Source organism: Myripristis murdjan, chromosome 15, assembly GCF_902150065.1.
Source record: "Myripristis murdjan chromosome 15, fMyrMur1.1, whole genome shotgun sequence".
Classification (NCBI taxonomy): Eukaryota; Metazoa; Chordata; class Actinopteri; order Holocentriformes; family Holocentridae; genus Myripristis; species Myripristis murdjan.
In genome coordinates, this window is record NC_043994.1 from 2,523,964 (window position 1) to 2,539,875 (window position 15,912).

The following is a 15,912-nucleotide window of genomic DNA, read 5'->3' on the forward strand; positions in this document are numbered from 1 at the left end:
TGTGCAAATGAGAGTCAAACGCAGTATGTATTGATAATCCTTATGATTAATCGGTGCTCGTGTCATGCAAAGTTTTCATGATTTTTCAAGAACACTGTATACCATAAAGCATTTCATTTAGCTGGTGTTAACAACATTAAACTGCTGTGAAGCTTATCCACATACTATACAAAGCATACAATATTTGCCAACTTGAGAAGACACCATGTACTAACATTTTTACTGTTCTTGTTTTAGACTACTATTTGAGAAGTAATACAAAACATCCAACCTCAATGATGAGAACAAGCTTTAACTGTCAATATAATTTAATAAATTATAACCTGACTTGGGTGACAAGAAGTTTCAACAGTACCACTAAACTTGGCAAATCTGAAAGCAGTATGAGCATCCTGGTGCTTTTTTGCTAGTATCATAGTTCATAGTACAGCTGCAGCTAGTAATATTGTCCCACTGGAAGTCACTCCTTACTAAGATATGTTAATACACAGACTTCTACATTCTTCTTGAGAGGAATAATTTTGGAAATCAGTCAGCTCTGCTGGCCAAAAGCTTTCCACACATGCACAGTTTTCATTTTGCTCATGCTAATAACTGAAGAACCAACACTAGGAACATACTGGACTAAATTCCCATGTCTATCCCATTACAGGACTGTGACTCCTGTGACCACCCTGGGCCTGTTATGACCCACAGTGGTAAACAGCAGGTGTGTACAACTCTGTAAACATGAAGCAGACACACCATTGATTACTTAATCATTCTCTTCATCTTCAAATGTCTCTACATTTCCCCTGCTGATGAACTGGATGCACTGGCGGTAGCAGCTGACAATACGCGACTGACCCAGCTTGAAGGCCATGGACATGATAGCCATGCCTGTAATGATGAAGAGTGAGGTGAGCATGAAGTACTTGGGGTGGTTAGGCACAATGTCCCCAAAGCCAATAGTAGTCAGTGTGATGAAACAGAAGTAGAAGGGGTCAAAGCCCTTGAATTCATCTTCCCACCGAGGTAGAATCAGTCCACCAAATAGAATGTAGGCAAACACCACGATGAGAATAAGGACAAAAGGTACATCCAGCTGTTCCATACCATTCCCTATCCCAGTGAAGTCCCAGATGGCGTATCCTTTGGGTGGCGGCGGCATTTGATCCAATTCTGGGCAAGAGATGCTCCTGACCAGTGGGTCTGGTCTGAGGAAGTTTTCCCTGGTGAGAATCTTCTCAAAGATCTCTTTGTTGTGGCTGAGCTGGATTGATTTCTTCTTCACATCTGCCTGGCTGTGCAAAACCTGCCGAATGTCCATAGGTTCGCAGACCACCAAATCATGGCTGAAGACAAAGGTACCGTCCTCCAGGGCCCGGTGGGTAGCCTCCACCGCCTTCTCCTGGTTCTTCATGGGTGACCATGTATGATAGTGGAGCATTTTGCACAGTTTGTGAGAGCGAAGGTAGGCTCTGGACAGTAGCACAGCAAGAAGGTCTCCTACATCACTGATGACCAGAAGCATGAGAGGGATGCCCACCATGGCATACAAGACGCACAGCACCTTACCAGTGATGGTAACTGGGTAGATCTCTCCATAGCCTGCAACAAGAACAAAGAAACTGGATGTGTTACTACTGTAAAGCTGTACATCATATGTAAAAAATATTGTATTTGTGAAAACTCAGTCTCAAAGGCTAAAAGCATTACAATACCTCCCCACCTTCACCATCTTCCCAAATCTTCCTGCCAGCATGCACACAAATATAAAAAGATTCAAGCATTTTCACTATATTTCTTTGGTGCCATCTGCTGGTAATTTCTAAGCATCACAGGATCTTTTAGGCTTGATCCAAATGTCAGCATGCTTGACTAGCAGACCCAGTCCTCACTGACCTCGGTCTACTGTAACATTTTAAAACCAGTGACCACGGTTGGACAGGGGTTATTTTGGCCGTGTTCAGCCAACATGGGTTAATACCTGGTCATGACAACTCAGACACGCCCTGGGTTACAACCCATGTGCGATGCGAAAAATTACCTCACGTGCTACAAATGAGTGCTTCAGACAGCAAACAGCAGGAATGGATTACAAAAACTTATAAAAGCATATTTCACTCATTCAACCATCCCAACAAAGATTTGCTACATATAATACTGACAATTTTCAGCAGGGTATGTGACAGCTGTTGGATTAGTTAGTTTAGTTAGTTATCCCCACTACACCGGCTGGCACAAAGGGCAGCAACAAAGTCTCTCCACTTCAGTCTGTCTTGGGCCATCTTCTCAATGGTCCCCCAGCTCTGATGGTGTTGCTGGAGTTCCTTCTCTATCGTCCTATGCCATGTCACCTTGGGCCTCCCTCCTTGGGTCCAGTGTAATGCAACAGTTGGGATAGCGCTGATGTTCATTTGGAGGACATGGCCAATCCAGGTCCATCTACGTCTGTTGATTATGGTGTGCATGTCATCTTGCTGAGTGATGTTGAGGAGTTTATTGTTCGAGATGGTCTTGGGCCAGAATACATGCAAGATATTGTGCAGGCAAGATGTGTGGAAGGTGGATAGTTTGTGGATGTCTGTTTCTGTGGTCTTCCAGCATTCTGCACCATACAGCAGTGTATGTTTTGTTTTGGTGCTGTACTGGCTTGATTTCCAGATTTGTCTGAGTCTTATGAAGATTGTGTGTGCTTTGTCGATCCAGTTTTGAATGCCTTGACTTGTCCCCCCATCATGGTGAATGATGCTTCCCAGGTATCTGAAGTGATCTGTGTTGTCCAAAACCTCTTCCTCTATTTTTATATTTGTTGTTGTATTGGTGTTGATGGGCACAACCATGGTTTTATTGCTGTTTATGACCAGTCCGACTTGCTGCCCATAGTGTTGGAGTCTGTTTTTTCCTGCAGGTGTGTGTGTGTATGTGATAGAAGGGCAAGGTCATCCGCAAAGTCAAGGTCTTCGAGGTTGGAATAGATGGTCGATTGGAGCCCTCTTGCCTTGTCCTATGTGGTTTTCCTCATCACCCAATCCATAGCAAGATTGAAAAGTAAGGCTGACATCACAGATCCTTGGCGGACTCCAGATCCTTCTGCAAAGCTGATTGTATTTGTTCCCACAGTGCACGAAAAACTGGTATAGAATTGTTGAATGATGTTGATTATGGAGGAGGGGATGCCATAGCTTCTCATGATCTTCCAGAGGCTATCCCGATGGATGCTGTCAAACGCCCTCTGGAAGTCAATGAAGTTGATATATAGCTGTCGTTGCCATTCGCTACACTGCTCAATGATGTTCCTCAGAGTGAAGATCTGATCGACACAACCCTTTCCTTTTCTAAAGTCAGCTTGTTCGTCTCTGAGTACTTTGTTAACTGCTGATGTGATACAATTTATAATGATCTTGCAGAATATGTTGCTGAGTACAGAAAGAAGTGTGATGTCCTTCCAGTTGTTGCAGTCGGATCGTATCTCCCCTTCCACCCTGATGTTGGTGTACAGTGGAAGGAGGATGTTTGCAGCTAGTTCTGGATCAGCTTTGAAGAGTTCTGCATTTAGGTTGTCAGCGCCTGGGGACTTTCTGTTTTTGAGTGATTGAATGGCTTGGATGATTTCTATTTTTGTTGGTGGGTTGGTATTGATATCCAGGTCTTCTGGCAGCTTCTTGTGCTTCTACTGGGTGTAGAGGGGGATCTCTGTTGAGGATCTCTCTGAAGTGTTCTGTCCAGCGTTCTTCCTGCTCTTTTACTGTGGTGAGTAGTTGTCCTTGTTTGTTTCTGATAAGCTGTTGGATAATGCACTGTAAAAGGTTTCCAAATGTAATAAGATGTGTTAAAATTTCATGAAAGTTTGCTAACTGCTCAATAATGTAATAACATTTCTGACCGGGTTTGTTACGTTATGTTTACTTTGTAACAGATGGAAATGATTACAGATATATCTTTCTGCAAGTTGCAATTTGAAAAATTTAGAGTGTAAAAAAGTGTCAAAAATGTAACCCTAACCCTCACTCACAGGAGCAGTTCGGCTACTAGCCGGCTGATTCAACAGCTGGTCTCACCAGGCTGAGTGACAGCAGACATTTACTGAAGCAAAATAGTTTTCATGCTGGCTCCACTTGAAGAAATCGATGATGCTCGTATTTAGAAATACATGATGCACATGTGCAAATAATGATACTACATGAACATGCCATGATACGCCATATTGGATTCACTCTCACTGAATCCAACATAGCGGCGCACAGCAGTGCAGCGGCTCCTCTAGCTCCTAGTATTCAGCCTAGTGGGAGAGTGATCACGGTAATCGAGGCATGCAGAAGTGCTAAACAGTTAAGGTACAGCTCAGCTGTACTTTTGGACAGTAACAGCAACCTGACTGCGACCCGACTCCCACTGATACTCAGAGAACTGCTTTGCAGACTTCAGTTGCTGAGGAAAACCGGCTGGCGCAGCAGGCTACAGCGTCTCAGGCAAGAGGGGGCAGTGTGCGAGGAAGCAAAAAAGGGGCAAGAGTGTCAGCTTGCTGGCTAAACTAAAAGCTAACACTAGCAGGCTAGCCATACCATCACTCTTCCTGTCCAACGTACGCGCACTGGAAAATAAAATGGATCTAATCCGACAGACTGAACCATCAGAGAACCTTGCTGTGCTCTCATTTTTACTGAAACTTGGCTAAATGACAATTTGCCGGATTCGGCTTTCCAGCTCGAGGAGCTGTCCTGTTCTGAGATGACAGGAACCAGCTGTCAGGAAAATCCAGAGGAGGTGGACTCTGCATTTATATCAACAAAGGTTGGTGCACCAACTGTTCTATGATCAGCAGCTACTGTTCTTAAGCAGCATACCTGACAGTAAGATTCAGTGCCACAGTACCTGCTGCGGAGGTTTTCTGCTCTGTTTGTCGTCCTAATGCTACCCAAGCACTGAGGGAGTTTCATGACAGCATTGGCTCACTCTGGAACAAGCACCTGGAGGCACTCTATGTCATCACAGGAGAATTTAATCAAGTCAAACTGACAGACACTTTGCCGAAGTTTCACCAGCACATCAACTTTGCCATGCAATGGGAGAACACTCTTGACAAAATGTATAGGAAGGCGACATACAAAGCCTCCCCCTGCCCCCACCTCAACCTCTCTGATCATGTTTCCATCATGCTGGTCCTGGCATACTGCCCTGTGATTAAGTCTATGAAGCCAACACAAAAGACTATGACTGTGTGGCTTACTGACGCTGTTGCTATACTCCAGGACTGTTTCGAACGCACTGAGTGGCAGATGTTCAGAGAGGCAGCAGCAAGAGAGGGAGCTGTGGACCTTGAGGAGTACACATCTACAATCACAAGCTACATCAGTAAGTGTACTGTGGCTGTTACAGTCACCAGAACAATCGCCATACACCCCAACCAGAAACCCTGGCTGAATGCGGAGGTTCACTCATTGCTGAGGGATCAGAACTCTGCATTTAGGTGGTGTACAATTATGCAAGGGCGCCGGGCTGTAAGGGGACAAAAACCGTGAAAAAGTGGTCACTTCAATGAAAAGCAGTTTGTTCATGTAACCCTGCAGCATTTTTTTTTTTTTTTTTAAAAAGGCATGTCTGCAAACTGACAGGTTTTAGGCTATATAAATTGGCCAGTTACTTAAATTGGAAGACCCTCTTATATGGATTTGTGGCCATGCTTTCAATACTTTTGTATTTATTTATTTATTTATTTTTGAGTTTCTATTTTTTTGCATTTTATTTTTCTTCCTTATTGTCTTTGTATTGTCACATCCTTGATCTGACGAGGGAAATCTACTCTGCACCATTTGCCCCTTTGTGGACTTAATGAACTGCAGAATTGGCCAGCCCTTGCAGATTTCACAGCAACATGCCGATTAACACTGCTAGTCTGCATGTGCAGGGGAGTCCAGACATTTAGATCCAGCATTACAAAGCTTGAAATAGTTACAAACACAAAAAATATAAATCAGTAAATACAAATTATATTATTGTGACCTTTTTGTTTAAATAGTAATTTACTCACAATTTTATTTTTCTAATATTGAGTTGACAAATGTCCCATTTTTGACCTCAATGAGGTGTTACTGATTGAACTTGCTGGACCTCAGATATATTTTACTATGTGCAGATGCTAAATTATGTCATGCTATGTGGATTAATAAATAATTTACATGGTGTATATGTGTGTCAGGGGGTTGTCCAACAGTGCTTATTCCTGTAAATAGACAACTGCATGCAAAAGGGTAATGCGATGCAGGACCACTGAAGATGCATTATAATCAGACAAGAGATTCTAGAATCAGTCAACAGTAACTAACTATTTCTCAATAGGATCATTTCCCCCTTTTTTTTTAAACTGATCTTTAAACTGTACAGTTAAATCTGCACAATTTATACTCATACTAATAAAATAGCCTTTATTAGCAGGCAACATTGAATTTAGATACCTTGGAGCCTGGCCCTTAACCCATCTTATGCTGGCTGTGGACAGACAGATGATGTTTACAATATCAGTAAGATATATACAGGGCTATCTGCTTCTAACCTCTAATAACCTCTAATCAGCTTTTTGTGAACAGCATTTTCCTCTGGGAGTGACTTTCCTTCGGCGATTTGTGGACTTCCTGTGGTCTTCAAGCCATTAGCCATTAGCCATTAGCTAACAGCTTGCTTCCTTAACCACTCATTATCAAGTATCAGAAAGTAACAGTCTTACTAATGTATCTTCATAAGGCTGTTACACATCTGTTCATGTCAAAATAAAACATAAGCTCTCGACATTCATGGAGGAATATATAACACTTTTATTTTAAAACAACACTTTTATCTTAACACTTTTATTGTATTGTAAAATTACACGTTTTACGCATAAAATGACAGCTCCTGCAGTTTCTGATGTTTATCTCACATGAACAAAGCGTATTCTGCCAATACATAAGACAACTAGTCTCGATTCTGATTTTTTGTGTGTAATTGCTATTATTTTTCATAGTACTAGGCATTCTTTTGGGCGCTAGGCTACTAACTAAAAGTTACCTGTAGACGCTACCTGCCGGATCTACTGTCTCTTTCAACAGGACAATAACCAAGACACACCTGTTTAATTTCCTAAAAAAGTTGGGTACTGGGACTTTAGCACTGGTGTGAAGTGTTATTCTAGGACCTGTTTTGCCATGCTATGGGAGTGAATGTAGAGACAGAAATACAATATTGTAGATTAACAGCCCAGAGAACCAAGAAGCAACTAATGAGGATAATTCACCACTACGTGGCCTCATATCACATCCAGATAGTTATACAACCCAATGCCGTGCCAACATTCAATTTTGCTCTCATGTCCTTGTTCTGCTCTGTTTTAGGATGTATTGTAGGATCAGACTAATATTTAATACTAATATTGCCAATACTGTACATCAGGCTGATACTAGCCTTGGAGTAAAAATGGAATATGGACCTGAATGGACATTTTCAGGGTGTCAGTCTGTAAAACCTGCCTCACTCTTCCTTAAGGAGCTGCTAACCCACCAACAGCAATTTTAGTAGTCAGGCTTTCAATGGAGAGGCTTAGTATCCCATTTTTAAAACCTGTTTATTTGACAGGGACAATGCCAAATGCATTGGACCGGGGTATAGCCCGTGGCTAATTTGCTTCTGTAGTCCTTGGGCAGAAGCAAATTCTTGGGCAGAAGCAGAACATTAAAATACAGTGACAGAAAAACAAAAACACAATAAAAGCAAGCATTAACTACTATACTATACTGTAGTTTTGATGCATTATTCAACCTGTAAAATGCATAAGTCAAAGTGGTCTGCATGCTGTTTCAGAGTCTTTTTCACTTCGATGTGTACAATTTGGAGAAAAACACAACTTAGAATTTTGGGGGGGGGGGTTTGTCAAGGATAAAAGCTTTAGGTTACAAATCAGTTGCATCTAAAAATATCAGTGTCTCTACCTTCAAAAATCCATATTGGATGAACCCTACTTTTAACCCAGACAAGAAAATGTGAGAAGAGCTTTAGAATCACTTACGCTGTCAAATCATGTTTAGTTTTCATATCCTGTGAAGCCACCCAACTTTCTCCTTTTAGAGTGAATATCAGCATTAATGTGTTGATGCCACTAGCCATTTAGTACTATTGGCCAAGTACAAACAGTGATTTATCTGAGTAACAAACATGAGGGGAAATACAGAATGAGCCATTTTAGAGGCTTACTTGCTGGATAATTTCAGGTCTGTTGCACATAGTCAGCATAGGACAGATTCTGACCCGACCAAGGTATGCCGTTGTGACACGTTGTGTACAAATATCATTGAGATGAAATATTCCATTAGGTATAACTTGCAGGCAGTACTGAAATGTTGAAATGTTACAAGTGAAGCCAAGTGTTTGAACAAGGCCACATTAGTGACAAGCTGTAGACTCTTAGGTTGAAACAACTGAACAGAAAGATAACAGGATTTACTGAGTCATGTACTACTCACTTCATGGCCCTCAAGCTCAATCCTAAAAGGCCCCTGGTACGCTGCTGGTGTAGAAGACACTGCACATTTGTAAGACGGTAAGACACACCTAATCAATATATTCTAAAGTACTGTGATGATACAGCGTTGATATCTCTACTAACCTACTCGATATTCCTGAAAAGCACCACCATGGCGTGAATAAAGTGCTAGGGTGGAGCGACAATAATGCTCTTGAGATAAACACAAACAAAACAGAGGAAGTTATCTTTGGTTTAACTCCTGACTCCCACAACGTTCTCACAAGTTTTATTCATAATGAAAAAATGATGCAGGGTAATGCAAAAAGACCAAAGAATTTATTTTCTCAACTGTCTTAGGTCTTTTGACGCTAGTAAACAAATTCTGCTTTTATTTTTTATTCTGATGATTATTGTGTTCCACAGTTTTGTAATGCCAAATGGTACAAGAGTTTGACCATGACTTTAAAATCTAAACTGATACAGGGTTCCATGTTTTAACAAGGTCAGACTGAAACATTCTTCTGTGTACCAGTTAAATGTGGAGTGGAATCCCAGATCAAATGTCCGCTGAAGCACCTTGATATCTGCACTAAGTTTTATCATCAGTGATTGTGATGCTATGTAAATGTATGCATTTTTTTTGTGTGCTCATTTCTTTGTTGATATTTGCTGTTACAAAAAGTGCTGCTGTTGATGCATGAAAAATGTCAGACCTGGCTGAAAATAAAGTATTATCAACCAATCAGTCAACCATTTCAGGAGCAGGAGTTGGAAACTTACAAATGCAAAGTTCAAGCAAGGTGTTTTTTTATACAGCTCTAAAGACCCAACTTTATACCTTGTTTTCTCAGAGTGGTCTCAGTTTTCTCAAGAGCTTTAGTGTCTCATGAAAAAAAAAACCCACTTGGCCAAGGCCAGTGATAGTCAGAGGTAACAGAAATCAAAATATTCAAAATATTCAAACTAATGTATTACATGGCTGTGTTAAATGGTCAGTGAGGGCATTCTGTGGTCCAACCCTTCTGAAAAATGGGTATATTTCTTGGGGATTAGGGTTATCATATCATCAGGAGGTAAAGAGGGTTCAATACGTGGATTTGTTTGATATAGGGATTAAGAAATCTGGGTATTTTGTGAATCAGTTCCAAAAGAGAACCAAGTAATGGAACCCAGCTATAATCCTGATGAACTGAATAATCAGTCTGGCATTAGCCTACAGGCCCACAGGAACTAACATGGAGAGGGCAACAGCCTGGCAGTCCGCAGCTATTCCAGTCATCCCACAACAGCTGCTTGCTGGTGATGAGACATACCAGTTACATGAAAAAAAAAGATAGCCAGTTTTCCTTTTACTATGTCAGTTTAGCATGTCACATATCTATCTATACGCAGTAATTATATGTTCTATGAGCTACTAATTCTTTATGACATGGGTTTCTCTGGAACATGTTAGTGATAAGGTCATATTTGTGTTTCTCAAACAAAGCATTAGTTGAAAGATATATAGGAGATAACCTAGTAAAGTAAGTATTGCTGGCTCGAGCCCCACAAAGAGGTTTGGGCATCATTAAAATGTTCCAGAAAGAGACGTGTGAAGTAACGTTTACTGTGGAAAAAAAACAGTTGACCATATGATGCATGCATAACGCTGGCTGGCTGGCTGGCTGGCTGGCTGGCTGTTTGTTATAGATTGACTGAGGCAAGAGCAGCGTGTCTTTTTACTGCCTGGTAACATTAACAATTAACTCCAAACCATTCCCCCCATTTTAGAGCGGTGGGGGCAGGGAGGCACACCACAGAAAAATTCATGCTTTGATTTGGTATCAAAAACTTTTGACATCTGGAAATAAGAATTGCCTTTATTGGTGCCTGGATGGTGAGCGTTCTGTTCTGGAAACTGTTAACAAAACTCGCCCATACTGTCAAGTTACCTGAGAAGCCAGACAGCCTCTGAAAGGCCTCAGCCTCTAGTTTGTGGTTGTAAAGTCTGTGATTATCCTAGATGTCACAATGCGTCAATTTTATAGAGCTACGTCAAGTTACAAAAAAAATGGTCTCACTACAATGGCTTCATTGTAGTGAGACAAACCCAATCAAACCCAATTTATGCAACTCCAAGACTGTTTAGGCCCCATTTTAGAAAATACGATGCAAAAACCATAAAAAAACTGCATGCTTTTTGCTCAAAATTGCACAGGATTAGCATAAGGTGAGCATGTCTATGGATGCCCATAGAACCGATTTTCATTCAGATATCTTGAGGTCAGAGGTCAAGGAACACCTTTGAAAATGGCCGTGGTAATTTTTCCGTTGCCAAGATGTAGCCTAACTTTGGAGGGATATTTAGTCCCCTTGCCAACAATCTAGTATGGCATACTTGTTACCAACAATTCCATAGGTCGTCTAGTTTCATATGATGCCAGTATCTTTACTCTAATTGAGTCTCTAATTGATTTGTTAATAAAACATCATCAAAAAAAAAAAAAAAAAAATTGTGATACTTAGGTGTCATACTTAGGAGACTGAGACTGGACTGGCAGAGGGCACGAGCAACAACCAAACCTCTCATTTCAGTAATTTCATGTTAAATAGACAGTTTATTATTTATTCCTATTATTACTGTACTTTACATTTCTGTTTTTAAGCAAGTGTATTCTGTGTTTTTATTGTTGAATACGTTTTATCGTCTGTTTTGTGTGTACTGCCACAGGGAAACAAAATTTCGTTGTACTGCTGTGCAGTGACAATAAAGGAATTGAACTGAATTGAATTGACAATCTTGTTGACTTACCGATTGTTGTGAATACTGTGCAACAGAAGAACATGGAGCCAAAAAAGGTCCATCTTTTTGGTTGCTGGAGCCATATTGATTTGAACTTTGTAAGTGTCAGGTTCTTCACGTGCAGCACCAAGTCTTGATGCGTGTGGTTGGAACTCTCTGGAAGAAAAATTGTGTGGCACATTTGATGACACTGGTCAGTGGAACTGTGGGAAAAGCCAAGTTTTTCATTATTAGAGGAACAGATAACTATTACTCAAACTAGTAAGGCATAGCTATCAGTCATGCCCATCACAGTATGGCAGGGAATGTCACTTTATTGATAAATCTGATATTACAGCTGTTAGCATATTTGAAGAAAAAGCAAGGAAAACCTGATATAAATTTATTTGTACAGTGACATAATCAGGATGCCACGACCAGTGTTCCACCAAACCACATGTAGGGTTGGGTGCCTTACAACACACACACACACACACACACACACACACACACACACACACACACACACACACAAAATTGTGATACTTAGGTGTCATACTTAGGAGACTGAGATACTTAGGAGTGCATGCACACACACACACACACACACACACACACACACACACACACACACACACACACACACACACGAGGCAATGCCCTCATGTCTAAAAGAAATACACTGGAAAAAAAATGAGACGGCCATATATGAAAAAACAAACAAACAAACAAACAAAAAAACCTCTATGGAGCCTCTCAAAGTATATTTATTTTCTCGAGTTTGAGGGAAAAACATGACATGTTTAAATCAGTGAGATGAACTCTTAGAGAAGTTCCAGTGTAGACTAATATCCATTGGCTACTAAAGACGTGAATGCAATTATTTGTTCTCTGTTTAGAATTAAAAGCAAATGTCTGTAGTTGTGGACATAGGAAAAACACGTCTTAGACTGCATGTGTTTGACATGTAAAGTCATTAGCATTAACATTACAAAGCCGATATTCAAGGGTGATTTCAACTAACAATATGTGCTGCCACATTAACTCCTGTTATCAGTCGATGAGTTTGCTGTTGAAGATGCAGGGATAACATGGGTTGACGCCCCGGCTTCTAACGGAGAAAAACTACTGAATGCAAAATCCTGTCACCCTGTAATCTGTTCGATAATGTTTGCAGCCACTTACGGGAGAGGCTTTGGGTGGTGTTAACAATCTCTCCCAGGAAGGTGTGGAAGTCCTTTTCGAGTTCGTTGGACTTGTTCTTCCCTTCAACCTGCTCGAAAACCAGCGCGCCGAGGGCTGCGTACGCAACCAGAGACAGGCACAGAAAAAGGTGGGGGAAAAGTTTCCACAGGCGCGCAGCACATTTGGACTTCGGTCCGGAGCTTCCTCCCTTCACCGCCACCGACATCTTCCTCTTGAACTCCTCCTTTTCAGCCTCTTCAGTCAGAGCAGAGAGCCGGCCGGCTGGCGTGGAGCGCTCCAGATGCTGCTGTGCCACTGCGCACGGAGCATCAGCTTCACAGCGCCAGCGCAGTAATGAGGCCTCCGGGAAGTCCGTTATTGACTGCAAGCTCCTGCTCCTCCGCTCTGACTGAAGCCGGGGACTGCAAAGTGAAAGAGTGACACACAGACTGCCTTTGCCAGAAAAACTAGTTAACTACTCCATGGGGTTATTGTCAAATAGTCTAACTCCCCCACTCCCACCCCCACCGCCACCATTTGGCAACAGAAACCTTTTTGGACCTCTATTTGATCAAATGTATTCCTAGGGATCCAAATAGAAATGATGTATCTGTTAATTGTGTGGTATTAAATTAGGGCGTAAAGGTTCAGTAAACCCACGGTTCGGTTTGCATTTTGTTTTATGGGTCACGATTTCGGTTTCAGTTTTTTTTGTATGTTAGGGGAAAAAATCAAACAAACGACCATTTTTAGTGTATGACTGAGTCGCTGGTCATCCCTGGTCTGCACCAGCGGAGCAGCTGCTCCTCCTTGGAGAAGTTAACTATTTTTTCAGGCAAACAAGGTCTAGGTGTCATGTTTTCACTTTGCAATTACTGACCTCAGACAGAGCAGAAACCTCAAAACTTTAGTGTGTTATCTCAGCAATGTCTTTTCAAAGTCCAGATGATTATGACTGTGATTCTGGGCTAAAAACAGCAGGATTTCCTTGTGACTAAATCAAATTGCAAGGTAGAATTTGATGAAGTTATCAACTGCAGGCCCTGATATATGGCAGCAAAGAGAACCAGAGAGAGCAAAGAGAACCAAAACAAAAAAAAGTTCTTCTCGTAAATTTACAACTTTAATCTGAGAGACTACCTGCAAGAGTTTATTCTCATAAATGTAAGTCTTTAATCTCAGAATTTCCGCGTTTTTCCCCGTAATCTGATTTGATTATGGAACTCTGGCTTCCTGAAAAGGCAGTCTCTAAAGTTGAATTGTCTTGGTGTGTTAACACAGGGCAGCAGGTGCTGCAGGCTTCCTATATTTAGTGGACCATGTGGATGCCAGTAGTGGTTCAGGGTCAGGGAACAACTGGGACCTCTCAAATACCTCCAGACCATTAAACTCAAACATTTTATTTGGGATGCCCCTGCCACTGAGTGACTCAAGTCAAATAGCTCAGTTACCACTTGATGAAACAACAAACTTTGCAGACTTGGAAATCAGACAAATCAGAAATCAGACAATTTTGTCTGAGCAATTTGCTCATTGTTTCAGTGAGAGGAATCTGTGTGGTATGCTAAACCACAGAGTAATGTCAGTTTCTGGAGGTTTTACCCAGGATCAAACTCAATAAAGTGCCTGCCAAAATTCTTTAGTGTTGTGTCTGATTTATGCATGATTACTCCAAAAATGAGACTCCAGCTGTGTTGGCATATTCTGTTTAGTGCTCAAAGGGATAGTTCATCTATTTTGAAAAAAAAAAAAAAAAAAAAAAAAAAATAGATGTTATTTAACTTTTGACTGTAAAAACCAATTTCTGAATTTTGAATTTTCTGAATTTCTCATAATTAGTAATCACAGCTATTGCAAACTGAATGACATTTCATAATGTAGTCGTTTAGTTTAACAGAGTAGAGATTAAATTCCGAGGGTTTATCATGGCTTGGATACTCGTAGGTTCATGTGGATGTGAGGAGGTGGCATTTGGCAATGTAATTCTCAGTTTAAAGGAATAATGACCATACTTCCCTTAAGATGGACAACTGCAGCACAGTTGTAGTCCAAGGAATTTTGGCTTGTCCTTATGAAATGTGCCACACTGACAGCCCTTACGTCTGGTCAGTGTCATTGACATAAACATTGTTGCTAGCATTTCAGTTAACATAAACACGCATCAAACAGTCACAGTGTTCTGGGCTCTTCTGATTCCTCATTCATCATCTTCATCATACCAGAGTGGTTGCTCACAGAACAAACAATGATATCATCCCTGGCCTAGGACGCCAATTAGTCTTAAACAAAGCTTTTAAATGTGAACTTAGTCAGCGGTTGTTAGTGTTACCAAGGCTTGCTTTGAGATGAACCTGCCGGGAACTTTGCCTAAGCCTGAAAAATCACTCTTGACTGTGTGTACGCCAGAGGATCATTGCTGCTAAGGTAGCTGAAAACCTATACGTCCTATACAAAGTTCTGGGTGGGATGATGAGTGAAGCATTTTAGAGGAATATAGGGAGCTGTGTTTTTAATGACTTCACATTAATCACTACTATGAAGAGGTTAAATGGAGACGCATCACAGATAATGACTAGGGATCTGGCTGTCAAATGTCTCCAAAATTTGTTGAAAAGGTTGGTAGACGTACACTTTTTTCACTGAGCGCTATCCACACTAATCATGATGTATACTGTAAAAAAAAAAAAAAAAAAAAAAAAAACTATCAGCAATCAATCAAAGGATATTTGTTTCCAGTGGAAATCCATTCTAAAATTCAGTGGGCCTTTACTGTAGCAGCCAGCTGAGAAGCAAATGCTACACAAATTCAAACAAAAGGAAAAAGTTAGAGCTTAGTTCAGCTGTACTTTACTAGTTGTAGATTTTGCATTTCAGCAGTCTCTCTGGTCCCTCTCACAGTGCTTGCGCAAACTATAAGCAGGGTCATAGTGCAAAAACACTCCTCTTTAATTACATGAAGATTTTTTTTTTTTTTTTTTTTTTTAACTTTCAGCAACGTTTACAATATGTGTTCATATGCAAAATGTTGTGTCTCAAGAAATAATGGGAAAAATAACAATATTTTTAAAGCCTACCCTTTAAAATCACTCATAAAATTGACTGTCTGATGCTTGAATGCAAAATAATATCTGACTAAGGTTTCAGAAGCACTGTGCTTATGGAAACTATTTAAGTAAGTTTGATTACATTATGAGGAGATTCACAGCTGAAATTCAATCCTATTTAGATTGAAAGGGTTTTGATAGTATAGTATGCTTTATGGCATAGCTTGAAGCCATTAACACAATCTAATTCCAAGTCTTCAGCCACTACTGACTCTGGAGTTTTGAAGATGTTTTCCACTGATAATATCGCATTTGATCATGAAAGGCATGTGTTTGACTTGCCCTTGATATCAGGCTTCTCATCATTTTGACTACAATCTGAAGCGCACATGCTTTGTTGATGCGTGCACTTGCCTTTTCCTGCTCTGTTGTTGATTTTTGCAAAA

General features: G+C 40.8%; 1 protein-coding gene across 1 annotated transcript; it reads right to left on the reverse strand.

The window, feature by feature from the left end:
* Positions 1-754: 754 nt before the first annotated feature.
* Positions 755-12,648, reverse strand: kcnk18 (potassium channel, subfamily K, member 18). Its single transcript, XM_030071022.1, has 3 exons — positions 12,419-12,648; positions 11,268-11,410; positions 755-1,590 (listed from the first exon to the last, which is right to left on the reverse strand). Exons 1-3 carry the CDS (start codon positions 12,646-12,648, stop codon positions 755-757), a joined length of 1,209 nt encoding a protein of 402 aa, XP_029926882.1.
* Between the last annotated feature and the right edge of the window lie 3,264 nt (positions 12,649-15,912).

Coding starts and splice junctions, on each gene's coding strand:
- kcnk18 (XM_030071022.1), bottom strand. CDS start 12,648: ATGTCGGTGGCGGTGAAGGGAGGAAGCTCCGGACCGAAGTCCAAATGT. Junction 11,411..12,418: donor ACCCAAAGCCTCTCCCGTAA/GTGGCTGCAAAC, acceptor TCTTCCAGAGAG/TTCCAACCACACGCATCAAG. Junction 1,591..11,267: donor CACAGTATTCACAACAATCG/GTAAGTCAACAA, acceptor TTCTTGTTGCAG/GCTATGGAGAGATCTACCCA.